Source organism: Wyeomyia smithii, chromosome 1 (genome assembly GCF_029784165.1).
Source record: "Wyeomyia smithii strain HCP4-BCI-WySm-NY-G18 chromosome 1, ASM2978416v1, whole genome shotgun sequence".
Classification (NCBI taxonomy): domain Eukaryota; kingdom Metazoa; phylum Arthropoda; class Insecta; order Diptera; family Culicidae; genus Wyeomyia; species Wyeomyia smithii.
Window position 1 is genome coordinate 87432904 of NC_073694.1, and position 19660 is coordinate 87452563.

The window sequence follows — 19660 nt, forward strand, 5'->3', positions numbered from 1 at the left end:
CTATATTGAATTTAGGGCTATCCAGAACGTGTTGAAACATGTTTGAACATGACCATTTGTGTCCCGCACAAAATGCATAGAACGTTCAAAACAAAACAGTCGTTCTTCGCTTTTTGCATTCCTACACACCGCTTGCAGCAACAGTTGATCTCGCATGGGCGGAGCTTATTCGGCTGTTTCGCAAGCACTGACAGCCTTTTGACGGATAATCGAGCCAGAGAGCCAGACAAAAACGGCTTCAAGGAAAATGTATGGGGATGACGTTCGTGACAGGGATGTGCATCTAGTGCGCTGTATTGCGCGTAAGATGCGCTATACAGCGCTTTTGTTGGGCATTGTGTATAAGGTTAAAAAAATCGAAAGTCGCGAGTCATTATTTCGGTTTTCAACTGAAACAATAATACATCTACTGAAAACCAGTAATCGATTCAGTGATTCGCGAAAATACAGCAAAACTATTTGCTGAACAGAAAACAGTAAATGAATGCTTGCTGGAATCCAGCAAAAGAATTGATATGTCAAAAAATTTACGTCAAGCTGTCATTAGTAAAACGCGCCAAATCACTGTGCGGCTGGTACGGGATCATCGCTAAGCTCCTGAGAGCGAACATGGGACCATAGCTAAGTCCTTGTTGGGCTAGATGAACTTAAAAGTTGAAATGATAATCATACATCTCTAGTTCAACAGTAATTTGCCTATGATCCGATGGGCGGATGGAATCTGGTGCCTGACGGAAACATGGTTCCCTTGAACTAACTGGTTAACCAGCAAATTGATTTATGCTTTGCTGAATGAACAGCAAATTGTCATAGCTGACAACCAGCAAGTTGTATTTTGTTTTACTGAACATGCAGCAAACGACCTGTCACTTTTATGCAATCGAGCATTACTGAATAGTTAGCGAATATCATTTTGCTGAACAGATTGCTGGAAGCACAGCACAACAAAAATCAGCAAAATTTCGGTGGTTTCCAGCAATGAAAATTTGATGTGCCGACTTTTTGTTGTTTTTCTGGTATCTATCCGCATTCTCTAGAGCAGCATGAATCAAATGACTTCACAAACAAATACAAACAGGTAATGCAGAAATTCTGAGCTTTGGCAAACAAATGAATCAAACAACTTATATCTTCAAGATTTGTATTCACTGGCCCAATGGGCTGTGGAGCTCCTGTCTTATTTGTATGAATTATTTACACACTCCCATATTAATTGATGAGGAAGTTGATGACATAAAAAAGTTAGATATGTCAGCGAAAATAAGATAGTGAAGTCTACCGCTGAATTTTTCTAACTAATAAATATTGCCATTTTATTTTTCACTTGTACTCTAACTTGTGTCGACGGAAAGCATGAGTTAGTTTCCGCTTGCCAATATTCGATCTGAACAGTGTAACCAGAAAACTTATATTTGTTTTTAAAATACAGTCAAATTTCGCTCGATGTTTAGTTGGGCTACGTTTTAGTTGGGCTCCCGCTCGTTGGGTTATAACCCAACAAAATCGAAGCCAAACATCATTTCTGATAACGTTGAATTTCGTTTGAGGGGTTTGTGGATGTATTTTAACGCAGAAAGTAGTATTAATTCAAATAAAAACAAATGAAGCTGAGTATACATGTAAACAAACAGTCAGAGAAACAATATAAGTTTTGTGGCTTAATAATGCAACGTAGAGCTATGCCTGTTTTTGAAAGTATTTGAGAACACGTTATTATTGAGCACTCCTTTTTGGCTTTAAAGGTGTGGCTTAAGTAAAACAAATTTCGAATTTGGCCCTATGCTGCGTTTGGCTCAGATTTTGACAGTTCGTTTGGCTCACAACATTCTCTATCTATTTCTCCATCTAAGTTTTGCTAGTGCAAATAGACTTGTGCGATATTTATACTGACAGTGGCAGCTTTTTAGTGGTTCCAGCTCGTATCAACTAGCTGGCATCTCTATCCGATTTGCTTTGCTTTATCGCAGCTAACATCGCAGCGGTTCTACGATGTGTGGGCTCCACTGACACTGACAGACAGCATAACATAGCGTATGAAAAGTGGCGTGATCTCGTGTACACATTGAGATGTTAGTCCTTGTAACATGGCGCGATGTCAGCTAGCTGGTCCGTATGCATAAAAGAATATCGATATAAATATCGCGGTTTTCAGTATCGATACGGTCGAGTATCGGACGCTTGTGTATCGATTCAAAAAATCGAGATATCGTGCTGAAAGTATCGATATTTCCGATACTGATACAATATCGCCCATTGCTAAAACAATGTTTGCTCGGAATTGTACTGCTGTTCGGCCCTATTTAAAGTATTTTGTTCTATTAAAGTGTTTTCATATCGAAAATATGGCCAACAGTCGATATGAGTATGTAAAAAGTTATGAAACTCACGATACACTACAGAAAAATTGTTGGATTGTGATACGGGTCGACGGCAAAGGTTTTAGTAAATTTTGTGATGTTCATAAATTCACTAAGCCGAATGATGAACGTGGGCTAAACCTCATGAGTTTAGCTGCGATTACTGTCATGCAAGAATTCAACGAAATTATTCTTGCTTATGGACAAAGTGATGAGTACTCATTTGTATTTCGAAGGGACGCATGTATTTACGATAGACGCCGAGATAAGCTTATAAGTTGTGTTGGAAGTTTATTCACTTCAGCATACACTTTCAATTGGTCATACTTATTTATGGATGCATCGAGTCCAAAATATCCACCAACATTTGATGCTCGTGCAGTTTTATACCCGACGGATCAAAATATTCGTGATTACCTCAGCTGGCGACAAGCAGATGTCCACATTAACAATCTCTATAATACTACCTTTTGGAATTTGGTTGAGTCGGGAATAAGTAATTCAGAGGTAAATTCATTGGGCCCTATTATAGATGTCGAGTAAACTCGACCATGTGACTTCTGTAGTGCGGCTCATTGTTTGGTGCAATTTTTGTTCAATATCTTTTCTTATAGGCTGAAAAGAGATTACGCGGGACGCTTTCAAGTGATAAAAACGAGATTCTATTTCAAGAATTCAACATCAACTATAATAACGAGTTAGCTATGTTTCGCAAAGGAACTATTTTATTAAGGAAACAAATCAATCTTCGTAGTGGCAAATGCATATCATGCATCGCACCATATTTTGAGGATTTAATTTCAAATAGTTTCTGGGAGCAGCATCCTGAATTGCTGGATAAAACCAGAAAAGGTGAGAAGCTCGAATATGATGAGAAAACTGGTCATATGATATTGCAATATCAAATCGAAAAATATAATCGAAAACATAAACTGCATTTAACATAAAACAAAGAATTTTCAGGAAGGCTAACTGTTTTGAACCTAGGTTATTTCTTATATATAAAATAAAGTTACATAGGTGAGACCGCCCATAACTTTACAACGGAGCGTCTGATTTGAGCTGGCTTTGTTTTGTTGTGTTCGTCTTTGTGCAAGGAAAATTGTTACGGCGAGAAAACTAGGAAAATGGAAGAATTTCCATACAACTAAGCAGGGCTCCTGATTCCTGCATTGAATCTTCATTCGCTTCGTGAACCGTTTCTGTGGACTAATGTCAATGTAACACGAACGCATACTTCATCGGGCGCGTACATGTGTTCGGATGAACTAAAACGATCGATTCGTGTCTTTCCCTTTTCCTGCTGTTTCTCATTATTTGCCGATTGGATACGGTTCAAAATCACATCGATGCAACTCAGTAAATATTTGTATCGGTTCACCGTTGCATTGATAGATTCATCATGGCAAATAAAATCGGGACGAAGACAAAATAGCATTCGCATCGAATCGTTCACTGAAGCTTACCAGAATTTCTGAGCTTGTTCGTACATTTGCTGGTGCTATGAGACAATAGGCCGTATGAGTTAGGCCGAAAATAAACTGGCGCGTCTTGCACTGCGGAGACGGTTCGCCTTGCCGTGGGTTAGCTGTACATTAACCTGCGGCAGGGCTGTACATTAGCCTACGGCGCTAGTATGTTCACGGCCTTAAAGCGTTGGCTTTATTCGCCGCTGCAAATACTACGAGACAAGCAGGACAAACTTTTTTGTTCATACGGCCGGGATCAAAAAAGCTTTTATTTTTGTATCTATGTCGTGAAGATTCAATAAAACAGCGAGCATAGTTTTTTAAGAAAACAATTAATGTTGGAAATCATACAAAATTTAGTTGAATTTATTCTGATTGACGACGGGGAACATATTGTTCATATTTTTCTCGGTTTTTGAAGATGCATGGCAGCGCCGTGTTAGTTGTGTTGTAAATTAATACAACTAATCATTTGCTTAATTTGCGAGGTCTGTTTCATTTATCTAGAATTTTTAAAAATATTCCAATCCGAATAACCAAATTTTTGAAATCACCGAACAGTTAGTGTGCTCACTAATAATTCTTGTACTCGGTAAATATGGTTACATAAATATTTAAAAATTATTTTTTAAACGATGTTTGCAATATACGGTAAATAATTAAATTGTAGCTTTAACCCTCTAGTGCCCAAATTAATTTTCAGACGGACTTCGAAAAAATCACTTTGAAACTTTATAAACATTTTTTTAATTATGGATTGAAGCTTTTTTGAGGTTCAACTGAAGACCGTCTAAAGGCGGCACTGGGTACTAGAGGGTTAATTTATTTATCTTGGAGATGAAAAAACGAATTTGCAACCAACAGATTTTATTTAAAAGGTATATCGCTTTCTTCAAAGTGTTCTCATTGCTCGGAAGTGGTTTTTCTTAGTTTTATTTTCGGGGTGAAAAATGCGATACAGCGAAATAATCTTTTGCATACGCTTAAAGATAGGTTTGGGCATAGGAAATAAATGTTGATTAGGAAAAAGCAAAATGGTATATTTTAACAATCTTGTGTGCTGGATTGGCGTGCATAAATAAACTAATGTTGCTTCATAGGCGTTTTTTTAACGCGGGTTTTTTACGCGAATTCCGGAATTTACGCGGTTTTTTTTACGCGACACGTATCCCTCGCGTAAAAAGCGACTTTAGTGTATAGAAAAATTACTTAAGTTATTTATACAAATTTACATTTGTTACAAACCCGATCAGAAAGAAAAACAAAAATGTAACAGAAGTTGTTAGTTTGTTACGGGAAAAACCTTCCAGGCTGTTTGGTCCAATTTGGTAATGATTCTACTAGTATCAAACACATATTAAAATTTGTTACTAACATATTAGCTTTCTAACAAAATAAGGTAGTATATAATACAATATAATAACAAACATTGTTAGGAACAACCGGTTTTGATAAAAACGAAAAGTTAGTTAGACTTGTTTCAGAACTACTTCATTACACGTTTTGTTATATATATTCAGATTCAGTTTTGTAATCAAAATTATATGGAAAAATACAAAATTGTATCAAAATATGTTATTTGTATCTCACGTTGATAGAATTTTTTAATGTTTTAGTTGTGCTCTTCTGACCGGGAAGACAATTAATTTTACCACAGTTGAGAAAAAAATATTTCAACGTTCAATACTTCTATTGTTACATAGTAGCAATAGCATAGTAGACAGACAGATTTTAACAATGTTTATGAATTGCATGATTACGAAATTGTGAATATGTCCGCCATTTTGTTTGTTTCTTTTGTCGATATTTTTTTCTTAACTCTTAAGTTACGTTTAAATAAATACAAATGTTCTTTGTGTCGCTTGAAAACATCTCAAAAAAAAATCAAAAGAAGAAACCCTTTCTCAAAAGTAAAAATCTATTATTATCTATTATCTATATTTCTATTTATTTAAACGGAACAATTTGATACCCTCTACCTGTATCTTCTTGGAGACTGTTTCCGCGTCCTGGCCTAACAAGAGCCAACTAGATAAGCTACGGATCAAAGCAATTGACTAAGGCCGTGAACATGCTACTTATTCAATCAGAAGCAACCCGCCGGACATAGTCATATATATTTAAATATATATATATATATATATATATATATATATATATATATATATATATATATATATATATATATATATATATATATATATATATATATATATATATATATATATATATATATATATATATATATATATATATATATATATATATATATATATATATATATATATATATATATATATATATATATATATATATATATATATATATATATATATATATATATATATATATATATATATATATATATATATATATATATATATATTGCGCATATTTACAAAAATTTTCATTCCGCTGCGGAGGTAACGCGCATAACAGAACCCCGCAAAACAACACAGACAGAGTTGCCGTATTATAATTTAAAAAAAAACATTGCAAAGACTTTTGGGGTTTCTAACCTCAAGAAGATGTTTCAGCACGACACAAAGTTCAAAAATGTTTTTACGAAAAATACTTGAATATACCCATAAATCAGTTAAGCTCTGCATGAATCATGAAAAAATAAAATTAGTAATCATTAGGGGTGTGCGAAACTGGCTTTTCTGGTGTCGAAACGAAATTAACCCTTAATTTCGGTTTCGCCAAATTAGTCGAAACGAAATCAAGGTGGATTTCGAGTTCTCGAGACGAAACGAAATTGGTCTCTAAATTTCGCGAAATTTCGAAAAATAAAATAAATGTTCCGGAAACATAGCATTACAATGATTTGAAACGTTGGAGCGTACGCTAACGAAGTACCCTTCAGCAGCTGATCGCAAGGTGCTTACCTGGTCGACGTAGAGTAACGTAGGTATTCAGATATCGATAAACCGACAATGACGAGAAAATCAACAATGTTAAAAACTAAAATCTTGATGCATTCATTTATACAGATTATATTGCAGGTAATAGTAGCGCAATAGATACAAATGATATAAAGGTCAAACTCGAAATGTCTTTGTAAATATTAATTTAATAAACTTCTGAACTGATTCTTTTGGTTTAAATGCAACTATGTTTAAAATAGTAATCCTTCTTTCATAGCACTTTCATCATTCAAAATCCAAGTTTTTCCCTAGAGCTCGAACTGAAAAACATGAGAGATGGTAGGTAGGTTTTCAACCATTCCTGTGAGTTTTGGTGTCCCTAGCAAAGATGACTTTTGCAAAGAGTTTTTCCCTATGCAAACGTAAAAGCGACGAAACCGATAAGCAATTCCTCGGCGGCCTTCTGATGCATTTCTGCATTCTCTAAAAGCAACAAAATTCACAGGAATGGTTAAAAAGTTGTAAAACCTTTGGAGGGCAACCATCTTGAGTTTTAGGGCAACTTTTTTTTCGCTTTTGTCGACCAGTGTTATTGATTTTTTTTTAACACCGTTTAGTCAGACTAGACTAAGTGACATCTTTATCAATTCGAGGAAAACAAAATTTAAGTTAACTATTCTGTTAACTTTGAAGTTTTCAATATGTTTGCACATTTTTTGATATAACTTAAAATTACTTTTTAACTGGGCAGTTCCACAATAAAATGTCCCAGTTTCAGTATTTTTTGTCATTTTAGATTTGGCTTAAACTTTGCATAAATGTTTCTATAGGCTGAGAAGCTATTTAAAATGCTATTTTGGGAGGATTATTGTGATTATAAATATTTTCAGAGCCAAAAGTTTTTTGATCAGTGTGACGTCTCTGGAAAAGTTTTAGATAGTAATTTTATCTTTCCGATACAAAAAATTCATTTTTTTTAAGGTAAAAGAAACATTAAAATTAATATAAAAACCTCAATTAATCCACCTAGCGGTCAGACTCAACCTTTCTCATTCAATTTTTTATTTGTAAAAATAGATTTACATGAACGCTTCAAACCAATAGATGTATATTCACTCTTTAGGTTCTAAAATATTGATGTTGTAATCTTTACATATTAAAATGCAGTCAAGTCTGTCTGTCTGTCTGATCCATATAGGCCCGAAAACTACCGAACCGATCGACGTGAAAATTTGTATGTTTGAGACCCCTCCCTCTTCTGGAAGGAAGGGGTCCCATACAAATGAAACATAAGTTTCTGCACAACTCAAGAACAAACCAAGCAAATGAAACCGAATTTGGCATGTGGATGTTTTAAGGGGTAACTAATATGTCCATAATAGTTGGATGAAACACTAATTTGTGAACATCTCGAGAACTAATCAACCAAATGGAACAAAATTTGGCAGGTAAATGTTTTTAGTGGTAACAAATATGTACATAATGGTTTGAAACCCGACTCCCTCTTCTATAAGGGAGAGATCCCATGAAAATGAAACACAAATTTCGCACAGGTCAAGAACCAATCAAGAAAATACAACCAAATTTGGTATGTGAATGTTTTTAGAGGTAACAAATATGTCCATAATGGTTTGACGCCCCTCCCTCTTCTGGAAGTACATGTTTCTTCACAAATAACTGCACATCTCGCGAACTAATCAACTAAATGGAACCATATTGGCAGGTAAATGTTTTTAGTGGTAACAAATATGTTCCATCGACCTCAGACAACATTTTGGATTGTAAGATGGCAACTTCCGGTTTCTGGAAAACAGCCGAAAATGGCCGATTTCCACCAAATATAATAATATCCGGATCTTGAATAATACACAGGAGCTAAAATCGACCACAGATAGCATTTTAAATTCTAAGATGGCAACTTCCGGTTTCTGAAAACAGCAGAACATGACCAAATACCACCCAATATGAGTTTTTCTTTAACCAGTATGCCGTTCAAAACCCAGAAATTGTCTCCAAATGCCATTATGAAATCCAAAATGACGACTTCCGGTGTCGGAAAAACAGCGGCAAATGACCGAATACCACCCAATATGGGTATTTCCGGAACCATAATGATGCACTGGAGCCACAAATCGACTTCAGACAACATTTTGAATTGTAAGATGGCAACCTCCGGTTTCTGGAAAACAGCCTGAAATGGACGATTCCCATTAAATATTAGTATTTCTGGAACCAGAAAGATGCACAAAAGCTAAAAATTGATCACAGACACAATCTTGAATTTTAAGATGGTGACTTCCGGTGTCTGGCAAACAGCCGGAAATGACCAAATACCATTCAATATGAATGTTTTCGGAACCAGAATTACGCCCAGATGACAGAAATTGATTTCACAGGCAATTTTAAAGTCCAAAATGACGACTTTCGGCTTCTGAAAAACAGTCCAAAGTGACCAAATATCACCCAATATGAGTTTTTCTTTAACCAGTATCCCAAATACCATTTTGAAATCCAAGATGGCGACTACCGGTTTGTGAAAAACAGCCTAAAATAAACAAATACTATCCAATATCAGTATCTCTGGAACCAGAATGATGCAAGGAGCTAACAATTGACCTCAGGCACCATTTTGAATTGCTAAATGGCAACTTATAGGCAACAGTCGGAAATGACCGCATAATACTCAATATGGATATTTCCGTAAACGTGATGATGCATAGAAACCAAACATTGACCCTGGACACTATTTTGAATTTGAAGACGACCACTTTTAGTTTCTGGAAAACAACCAAAAGTACCTCCCAATATGGGTATTTCCGGTGTCAGATTAATGCCAGAAAGTCTGCTGATAATGACAGAATACCACCCAATATGAATATTCAGAATTAAGGCGATGTACAGAAGCTAAAAGACGAGGTGGTTGTCATTTCGATAAAACCAATCATTTCAAACGATTTGTTATTTGACTTTGATCATATCCTATGGCCGATTCGTCGTGCATTTGCAGACTTCAAACAAACCGCAAGGAATCAATGAACTTGGAACGTTCAAATAGTACGACACCATATTTAAATTATGTTGAGGCCACATATATCGATCAAAGCAGGTATAGTTTTAAATAGTCTTTGAATTTCTCTTCTTTCCATAACTTTTGAGCCACATATCAAATTGTTATGAAGTTTGTTATTTGTAAGTTTGAGAGATGACTCGTTCGTATGACACTAGTTATGTTCAAATAAGTCAAGTAATCTTTGAGATAATAGACTTTCGTTGTTTTATTAACAATTTAATACATAACGGTTGCTTAAGTTCGATTATAATCAAATGAAATGGGAACGTGTAGGGCAGCCGAACTTTGAAACCACGTGTTCAATCATAATTCATTAGTTAATTCTCGACTAGCCCGCTCATCTGATAATAATAATCTAATCGGTTGTGTAGTTTCTGAGATAATGAAGTTTCGTGATTTTCACAAGTCGGCACATTACAAATGAAGTTACAGTTCAATAGAGTCTTCTGAGGCAGCTAGACCATTCATTTGACACTAATTTTGTGTACATCGGGTCGGCCATCTCTGAGAAAAGTGAGTGAGTCCAAGTAGTCTTCGGAATATGTTCCTTTGCATAGCTGGATTTCACATTTTTAAACATAACAGGCAAAGTAATAGTCCGATTGCAAAACAAATCAATAGGGTCTCATGGGGCGTAAAGACCTTCTATTTGACACCAATTTTATGAAAATCGGTACAGCCATCTCTGAGAAACATGAGTGAGATTAAACAGTCTTCAGAACACGTTTCTTTTCATAACTTTTGAACCACAAATTAAATCTTTATGAAATTCAAAACTTAAGGGTTTTCTAGGTAGCCCGTTCTTTTGAGACCAATTTTATTCAAATCGGTTGTGTAGTTTCTGAGATATTGATGTTTCATGATTTTCACATTTTTAAACATAACCTCTTAACCAAAAATCTGATTACAATAAAATTCAATAGGGTCTTATGGGGCAACAAGACCTTTCATTTGCAATTAATTTCATGAAAATCGGTCCAGCCATCTCTGAGAAAAGTGAGTGAGAATAAAAATCTGCACATACACACACACATACACACACACACACATACAGAAAATGCTCAGCTCGTCGAGCTGAGTCGAGTGATATATGCCATTCAGCCCTTTGGAGCACTTTTATACTTTCGGTTTTGCAAGTGATTGCTATACCTTTGTAGGAGAAAGGCAAAAAGCTTATTTTCAAAAATCTTATTTTTTTTGTATAAAAATTACAAAAAAATTACCGAAGCGATGAAGAAATCAAAAAAAAGTTATATTTAAAAAAAAATGTTTTTACACATGTTTATTTTTAGAAGGACAATATTTTTTTCTACAATTTTGCCAAAGGCACTAATAATGAAATGCATTTGGGACCATTCCTAAACTACGTGGTCATATTTTGATCCCTTTTATACCCTCCTACTCCCCGTGGTCTTTCGTGGTCTTTTGTTTTGTGATCTTATTCTGCATATATGTACAATAAAGTATGAAAAATTTATAAAAAAAATGCAGGTTCAAGAAAACTGATACACTGTGCTACAAATGAAAAAAAAAATGCAAGAACTTCTGAAGTCACCTAGTGTAGGTTGTAGGTCTTGTTGAGTGTAACATTCGCTCTTACTAGGAATTTTCTAAACACCCCCAAAATCTGAAGTTAAGGTCAAAATATGGTTTTTTGGACCTCAGTGCATAATTTTTTTTTAACTCAGTCATTTCTCAACCGATTTTTAATATTTAGGCAGTTTTGGAAAGAAAATGAATAGAGCTTCCAAAAGATTTACTGGTTTGTACTAATATCACTAAAACATGTCGAGTTATTTGAGTTTAAATACAATTTTTTAGGTTTTTTCACGCAATTTTTCATTTAGTTTGAAATTTGCCACCTGTTTTTGTAAAAAAGATACTTCAAACACACTAAACTTTTAAAATTATATTCAATTACGAAACAAACAAAAGTGGTTTTGTGAAAATCGGTGAATATTTGGCTGAGTTATATATTTTTTAAGAAAACCAGAATTTTTGGCTTCTATCCCACAATTATTTCGCAGTGCTACAAATGGTGAAAAAACACAAGAACTTCTAAAGTGACCTAGTGTAGGTTGTAGATCTTGTTGAGTGTAACTTTCGCTCATACTAGAAATTTTCCGAACACCCCCAATATCTGAAGTTATGGTCAAAATACGGTTTTTTGGACCTCAGGGCATTCTTTTTTATTAACTCACTCATTTCTCAACCGATTTCCAATATTTAGGCAATTTTGGAAAGAAGATGAACAGAGCTTTCAAACAATCTACTGGTTTTTACTAATATCACTAAAACATGTTAAGTAATTTAAGTTTAAATATAATTTTTTAGATTTTTCCACACAATTTTTTAATGTGAGGTCTAAGAACTGGGTTTTGATCATAACTTCAAATTTTTGGGGTATTTGAAACTTTAAGTATGCGTGCTATTACACTTGACTAGAGCTATTACCCACACTAGGTAACATCATAAGCTCTTGCATTTTTACCATTTGTAGCACCGTGAAACAATTGTGCGTTGGATGCCAAAAAACCTGGTTTCCTTAAAAAACCTATAACTCAGCCAAATATTCACCGATTTATACAAAACCACGTTTGTTTGATTCGTTATTGAATATTATTTCAAAATTTTATTGTATTTGTAGTATCTTTCTCACAAAAATAGGTGGAAAATTTCAAGTTTTTTTAAAAATAGCATGTAAAAGGTTAAAAAATTATATTTAAACTCAAATAACTCAACATGTTTTATTGATATTAGTACAAACCTGTAAATGTTTTGAAAGCTCTGTTCATCTTTTTTCCAAAGCTATCTAAATATTGGAAATCGGTTGAGAAATGACTGAGTTAAAAAAAATGTATGCCCTGAGGTCCAAAAAACCGTATTTTGACCATAACTTCAGATTTTGGGGGTGTTTGGAAAACTTCTAGTATGAGCGAATGTTACACTCAACAAGACCTACAACCTACACTAGGTCACTTCAGAAGTTCTAAATGTTATTAGTTATTGCGCAAATTGTAAATAAAATTTTCAGTAATATCATTTTCTCAAAACCAAAATAACAAATAGATAATGGTTGTTCAATTTTTAATAATATTTCATTGTCTTTAACAAATATAACAATTTCCTTACCTGAAAGTAATTTAAAATACGCTATTCTGTTGAGTATATTCAAAATGATTTTTAATTTGTTCAAAATAAATAAAATTTGTTTAAGCAATTTGATCATCTACGATAAATTTTTCGCTTATAGTTATGGTAAATTGTATACTCATCTAGAACTCATCTAGAAAAATATTTGGTTGATAATAAGTGAAACCTTACTTTAAGTGATTTTCAGGTATCGGATTTGTAACTTAGTTTTTTTTAATAAATTACAAAGTTTTTGAATGTCGAACAAAATATAAACATCTTTCTTTCTTCCTTCAGTTCATGAACATCCAGGTCTTATATATCATTTTTAAGACCAAAACGTTGATTTTTTTTACCGGTCGTTGGGTATTGAAATATACTTCCAGAAAAAATGTCATAAATCCCGACGCATTGCAGAATAGAACTATTATTCTAAAGAAGTAAATGGCATATAAGGCAAAGCCTGTTTTAAACAAAAAAAAATTTCTTCGTTCGGATCATTTTCAAATATGTTTCAAAAATTTGATTGCAGGTAATTGGTGACAACTCTCAAAATTTCCGTGACACTTATTAATTATCAAGTCGTGTCAAATGAATTTATTAATTAAAAAATTGCGAAAGCTTCGTCTTGACTGAGTGGCGATAATAAATTATAAGTCAGAAAAAAGACTACGTGGTCTTAGCCCCCACACCCCCCGCGTGATTTTTCGTGGTCTTTTGATAACCCCCCCCCCCTTCGTCTCCCTATATATAACTACGTGGTTTGGGAACGGCCCCTTTTAAACAAACCAAAAATTATTTTTCTTTCAACCAATCAACAGTTAGAATGGAATGTTGTAATGCAACAAACAAATAGTTTTCATTTTACTCAATTAAGTTATTCGTAATAATCCTCGTTCTCTTATTTCTCGTTCTTTCTAACCTTTCTTTTCTTCTACCTTGTATATTCGTCAAGTGCAAAGTCAGAATCACTTTTATGCTATAATCTGAACTTGTTTTTGACATTGTGAAATTTTGTGTCCTCTAAAACAAGAGTAACATTTCTCAGTTATGTGTTCAACGAGAGCGAACCATGTACTTTTCTTTTCATTCATTGATAAAGTATACATTTTTGGTAACACGTTTAAAATATTTTTGATAAGGTACCTGGCAATTTTGAAACCTATGCTGACTTTGAAGTCAGAGTGTTTTGAAACAATACTAAAAATTCAGGCAATTACAACTTTTTCTGCTTGACAAATCGATCACTCTGTCTGCACACTATAAGGCATGATATCCCGTCAGCCTAGTGATAGCAATGAACTATCTGAAAAAACACATTTAAATACACTACGGTGTGCGAAGAGGAGTCCTCTAACACAGAGAATCCGAAAAACGCTTGAAAATTTTCACAAGTCGAGTAGCATAGAACATTTGGCCTGTAAGGAGCTTCAGAGCTTTAGTTTTGACAGAAATTGCTATGCCCTCCTAAACGAAAGACAAAAAGTGACCACTTTAACCTTGTGCACTGCAAATATAACCACATTTGATGTACGTAAAAGATGCGTAAAATTTATTCCTACAAACAAATTACTAGATACCTTGTAACGCATTTGGACGGCTTCATATTCCTCGAATATGACTTCAGTGATGACATGAATTTTATGCTCTGCGTGAATAAAAAATACCTCCCGCATGATGTTACGGTTTTGTCTTTAAAAACAAAAATTACCGGCTGAGAGTTTATTCTTCTATGTCTGACTTAGTATACCAGATATCTGTTGAGATATATTCAATTTAATTTATAGTCGCAATGAGCACAAACCAAAATAATGTAATAATGTGCATCGGAAATTTGGTCCGAAATTTCGCGATATTTCGTAATCGTCGAAATTGGAAGTTTAATTTCGCGAAATTTTAGGCGGAATTTAGCGAAATTCAACGAAATTTTTCGGCAATTTCGCGAAACCGAAATTTCGCGAAATTTCGGGATATTTCGAGTTTTGCGAAATTATACGAAATCATTCGAAATCTCGCACAGCCTTAGTAATCATTGTAGTGCATTTACTTATTAGCACGGATAAATCTGTTTGGCAGCTCTGAAAACAAGCTAGTGTGTATTTTCATTTTGATGTATCCGTTGTTTATTTGTTTGATCTGAGTGAATTCGTACGTATAATTCTTTTTTAATGGAAAATATAAAAAGTTAGTGTACTACAATAATAAGTTTTTCCTTTCTAGCTTATTCAGAATGGCAGAGATTCGGTGTAACGTTCACAATCGACACGCATCAACAAATACGGTTTATCATTGTTTATATGGATTCTATTTTCTGGGCTTGTCAAAAGTTCAGTTAGCTCAAATATATGGAAAAAGTTACGTTACAATTGGGAATTGGATACGACGATATGAGGAAAACGGATTCTTCACTCGAAAAGAAAGGGCTCTCGTCTATTTACGGTTTAGTGCAGTACAGAGGCGATGGATTGTCGATCTCTACAAGTGCAATCCTGTATTGATGTTAGACGAAGCAAAACAACGATTTCAAATTACATTTTCTGTTACAATAAGTACGGCTTCTATTTGTCGTATTCTGCATGCAGAAGGCTTTACATTTATAGCATTGGAGCGTCGAGCGATTCAACTTCGTGAGAGTGATGTAGTACGGTTTGCAAATGAACTGTTTTTAATTAAGTGGGATCTTCATATGCTGTTATTCTTAGATGAAGTGTCCTGTGACAACAAAGGAATTCTACGAAACAAGGAGTATGGACAAGTAGGAAAGCGCTTGATTTTTCGCGGAGAGTTCAACCGCTGTCCGCGTGTTTCCATGCTATCCTTTATGGGACAAACTGGACTTATTGAAACGTTTTATACAGAGGGAACGTTCAATCGTATTCGCTTCTTCCACTGTTGCCGCTCGTTAATTTGTTCAGGACTTATACAGAGATATCCTGGACAACATTCTGTATGGATTTTGGATGGAGCCAGAATCCACTGCCATAGAGCAATAGTAGAATACCTCCGTTCCCTTGGAATTTATGTTGTCTTTTTACCAGCTTATGCACCATTTTTCAACCCCATTGAGTTTCTTTTTGGTTACTTAAAAAGATATTTGATACGAACCTACATTGAACTTCACACAAAAAATTTAATGGTAGCAATCGCAGAAGCTATCCAAAAATTTAAAAACTTCGACAGTACTAATGTTTTCAAAAAATGTGGATATCAGGCCGGAGGAATGTTTGATCCCAGATTGGGGTTGGCTCAAGATACGACACATTTTGGTTTTCGAGATGACTGCTAGGATGAATGGCTTATACTCATTATCATAAATAAATTATCAACTACATCATACGTAATAAATGTGTATTTATTCATGGTCAACATCAGTACAATCTGTGACTTTGCTTGCTAGAAATTGTGAATACTCATTATCTTCTACGGTAACTGTATTTCTCATAGCTTTTTTTTTATTTTTTTTTTTTTTTAAGGGGGGATTTGTTAGTAGCTTAAGTATTTATGATAAATATTAGTAAATAATGAGTATGTGTGTCCAATCACAAATGGTGACTTCTCAACACTGTTAGAAATTTGTAATTTTAATTGTTAGGATTTGTTTGCTTTCGCAATTAGGACTTATCATTCGTAGGGATTTAAACCTACTTGTCAAGAAAGGGAAGTAAACTTACAACTAACTTAATTGCTAACTTATTGGCTATAAAGAGAGCTTATCGTAGCAATTGAGGATTGCAACGATTTTTGTCGAAAATTGTTAATAATTTTATTTGACATAGCTTCTAATGGTTCAACACCAGTAAGTCTATGTAATTCGAGTGTACCAAACCAAGGAGGACGCTTCAAAATCATTTTCAGAATTTTATTCTGAATCCTTTGGAGCGTTTTCTTCCGATCTGGTCAAGTTGCTGTTCAACAAAGCAACTTGACCAGATCGGTACAGCATAAAGCCTTGCTGGTCTAAAAATTTGTTTGTAAATCAAAAGTTTGTTCTTTAAACAAAGTTTAGAATTCCTGTTAATGAGAGGATATAAACATCTCGTATATTTGATGCACTTGGCTTGTATACTCTCAATGTGCTCTTTGAAAATAAGTTTTTTATCATAAATTAGTCCCAAGTACTTAACCTTGTCGGACCAACTTAAAATAACCCCATTCATCTTGACAACGTGATTATTGTTTGGCTTGAGGAAAGAAGCCCTAGGCTTATGCGGAAAAATTATCATTTGAGTTTTAGAAGCATTGGGAGAGATTTTCCACTTTTGCAAGTAGGAAGAAAAAATATCAAAACTTTTCTGCAATCGACTGCATATGACACGAAGACTTTTTCCTTTTACGGAAATGCTTGTGTCATCGCAGAACAATGACTTTGTGCATCCTGGAGGCAAATCAGGAAGATCTGAAGTGAATATGTTGTACAGGACTGGACCCAAGACTGAACCTTGAGGTACACCTGCTCTGACAGGAAATCTATCAGATTTTGAATTCTGATAGACAACCTGCAGAGTTCGATCAGTAAGATAATTTTTTAAAATTTTGATTAGGAAAATTGGAAAATTAAAAGTTTGCAATTTCGCAATCAAACCTTTATGCCAAACACTGTCGAATGCTTTTTGTATGTCTAAAAGAGCAGCTCCAGTGGAATAACCTTCAGATTTGTTAGTTCGTATCATATTAGTAACTCTGAGCAATTGATGAGTTGTGGAATGCCCATGGCGAAATCCAAACTGTTCATCTGCAAAAATTGAATTTTCGTTGATGTGTGACATCATTCTGTTAAGAATAATTCTCTCAAACAGTTTACTTATTGAAGAAAGCAAACTGATTGGTCGATAACTTGAAACTTCAGCTGGGTTCTTATCCGGTTTTAAAATGGGAGTAATTTTTGCATTTTTCCATAATTTGGGAAAATAGGCAAATTTTGAAGCAGCAATTGAAAATTTTCACTAAAAATTCCATTGTGCTCTCAGGGAGATGTTTGATTAGTATATTAAAGATTCCATCGTCACCAGGTGCTTTCATATTTTTGAAATTTTTAATAATTGATTTAATCTCATTCAAGTTAGTTTCAATTATTTCTGCAGGTAAAAAATTCTGGGAAGAAATTAAATCAAACTGACGTGTGACTTCATTTTCAATTGGACTCACAAAATTCAAATTTGAGTTATGAACACTCTCAAACTGCTGAGCAAGTCTTTGAGCCTTTTGTTCATTGGATACAAGAAAACGTTCACCATCTTTTAAAACTGGAATAGGCTTTGAAGGTTTCTTAAGAATGTTCGACAGCTTCCAAAATGGTTTTGAATATGGTTTCAATTTTTCAACTTTAGTCTCAAAATTTTGATTTCTCAGAAGAGTAAATCTATGCTTAATCTCTTTCTGTAAATCTTTATAAATAGTTTTAAAAACAGGGTCACGAGAACGTTGATATTGACGTCTGCGGACATTTTTCAAACGAATTAGAAGTTGAAGATTTTCGTCAATTATTGATGAATCAAATTTCACTTGAACCTTTGGAACAGAATAATTCCTGGCATCAACAATTGCACATTTTAATGCTTCCAAAGCGGAATCAATATTCACTTCGTTTTGCAAATCCAGCTCATTATTGAAATTTCTCTCAATATGAGTTTTGTATCTTTCCCAATTAGCCTTGTTATAATTAAAAACAGAGCTCATAGGGTTTAAAACTGATTCATGTGATAAAGAAAAAGTTATTGGAAGATGGTCAGAATCAAAGTCAGCATGTGTGATCAAATCACTACATACATGACTTTGATCTGTTAGCACCAAATCAATTGTTGAAGGGTTTCTTACAGAAGAAAAGCATGTAGGACTATTCGGAGACAAAATAGAATAGTATCCTGAAGAACAATCATTGAATAAAATTTTGCCATTGGAATTACTTTGAGAATTATTCCATGAACGATGTTTAGCGTTAAAATCGCCGATTATGAAAAATTTCGAACGATTTCTGGTGAGTTTTTGTAAATCACCTTTAAAATAATTTTTGTGCTCGCGTGTGCATTGAAATGGTAAATATGCTGCGGCAATAAATAAAATCCCAAGTTCAGTTTGAACTTCAATTCCCAAAGTTTCAATAACTTTCGTCTCAAGATGGGGAAGAGCACGATGTTTGATTCGGCGATGAATAACAATTGCAACTCCACCGCCGGAACCCTGAATCCTATCATATCTATGAACCACGTAATTGGGATCATATTTTAATTTTATGTTAGGTTTCAAAAATGTTTCAGTAATAATTGCAATATGCACATTATTTACTGTTAAAAAATTAAAAAGCTCATTCTCATTGGCCTTCAATGAGCGAGCATTCCAATTTAATATTTTAATTGTTTTATTTAAAATCATTGCTAAATTTTAAATTAGAAACAATTTTAATAGTAAAATTTGTGCCTATTTGAATGGCTTCAAACATTGATTTTGCCTGCAACATGGCGTTCATAAGATCGAACATTGCCTGTTGCAAAAAAGAAAGTTTACCTGCCGTAATAGGCCCCAGGCAGTTGACATTAGAAAAAATATTTTCGGCAGCAATATTAGCTGGAGTAACAGGTGTACAATTATTTTCTAGCGTGTTTTGCTTACCCATATTACCGGTCATTTTCGAACTACCAACACTAGGCGGTATAATGTTCGAACTACCTGTAACCTGTGCATAAGTTAAACGGGTATGCAAAGGAGTAGGTAAACTATGCGTCACTGGTACGCTTGGAGAATTTTGTTTTGAAGTTGGTTTTAATTGAG

General features: G+C 34.3%; 1 protein-coding gene across 6 annotated transcripts in view; it reads left to right on the plus strand.

The window, feature by feature from the left end:
* The first annotated feature begins 2251 nt into the window (after positions 1-2251).
* LOC129718034 (probable tRNA(His) guanylyltransferase) overlaps positions 2252-19660 on the plus strand; it is a 129898-nt gene continuing 112489 nt past the window's right edge. For all 6 annotated transcript variants that reach the window (XR_008726791.1, XR_008726792.1, XM_055668430.1 and 3 more), the window contains exons 1-2: positions 2252-2864; positions 2972-3209. Coding sequence is in view for 4 of the 6 variants with exons in the window: in XM_055668430.1 (XP_055524405.1) it covers positions 2265-2864; positions 2972-3209 (838 nt within the window). In the remaining 2 variants the exon portion in view is untranslated. The remainder of the gene's footprint in view (positions 2865-2971; positions 3210-19660) is intronic.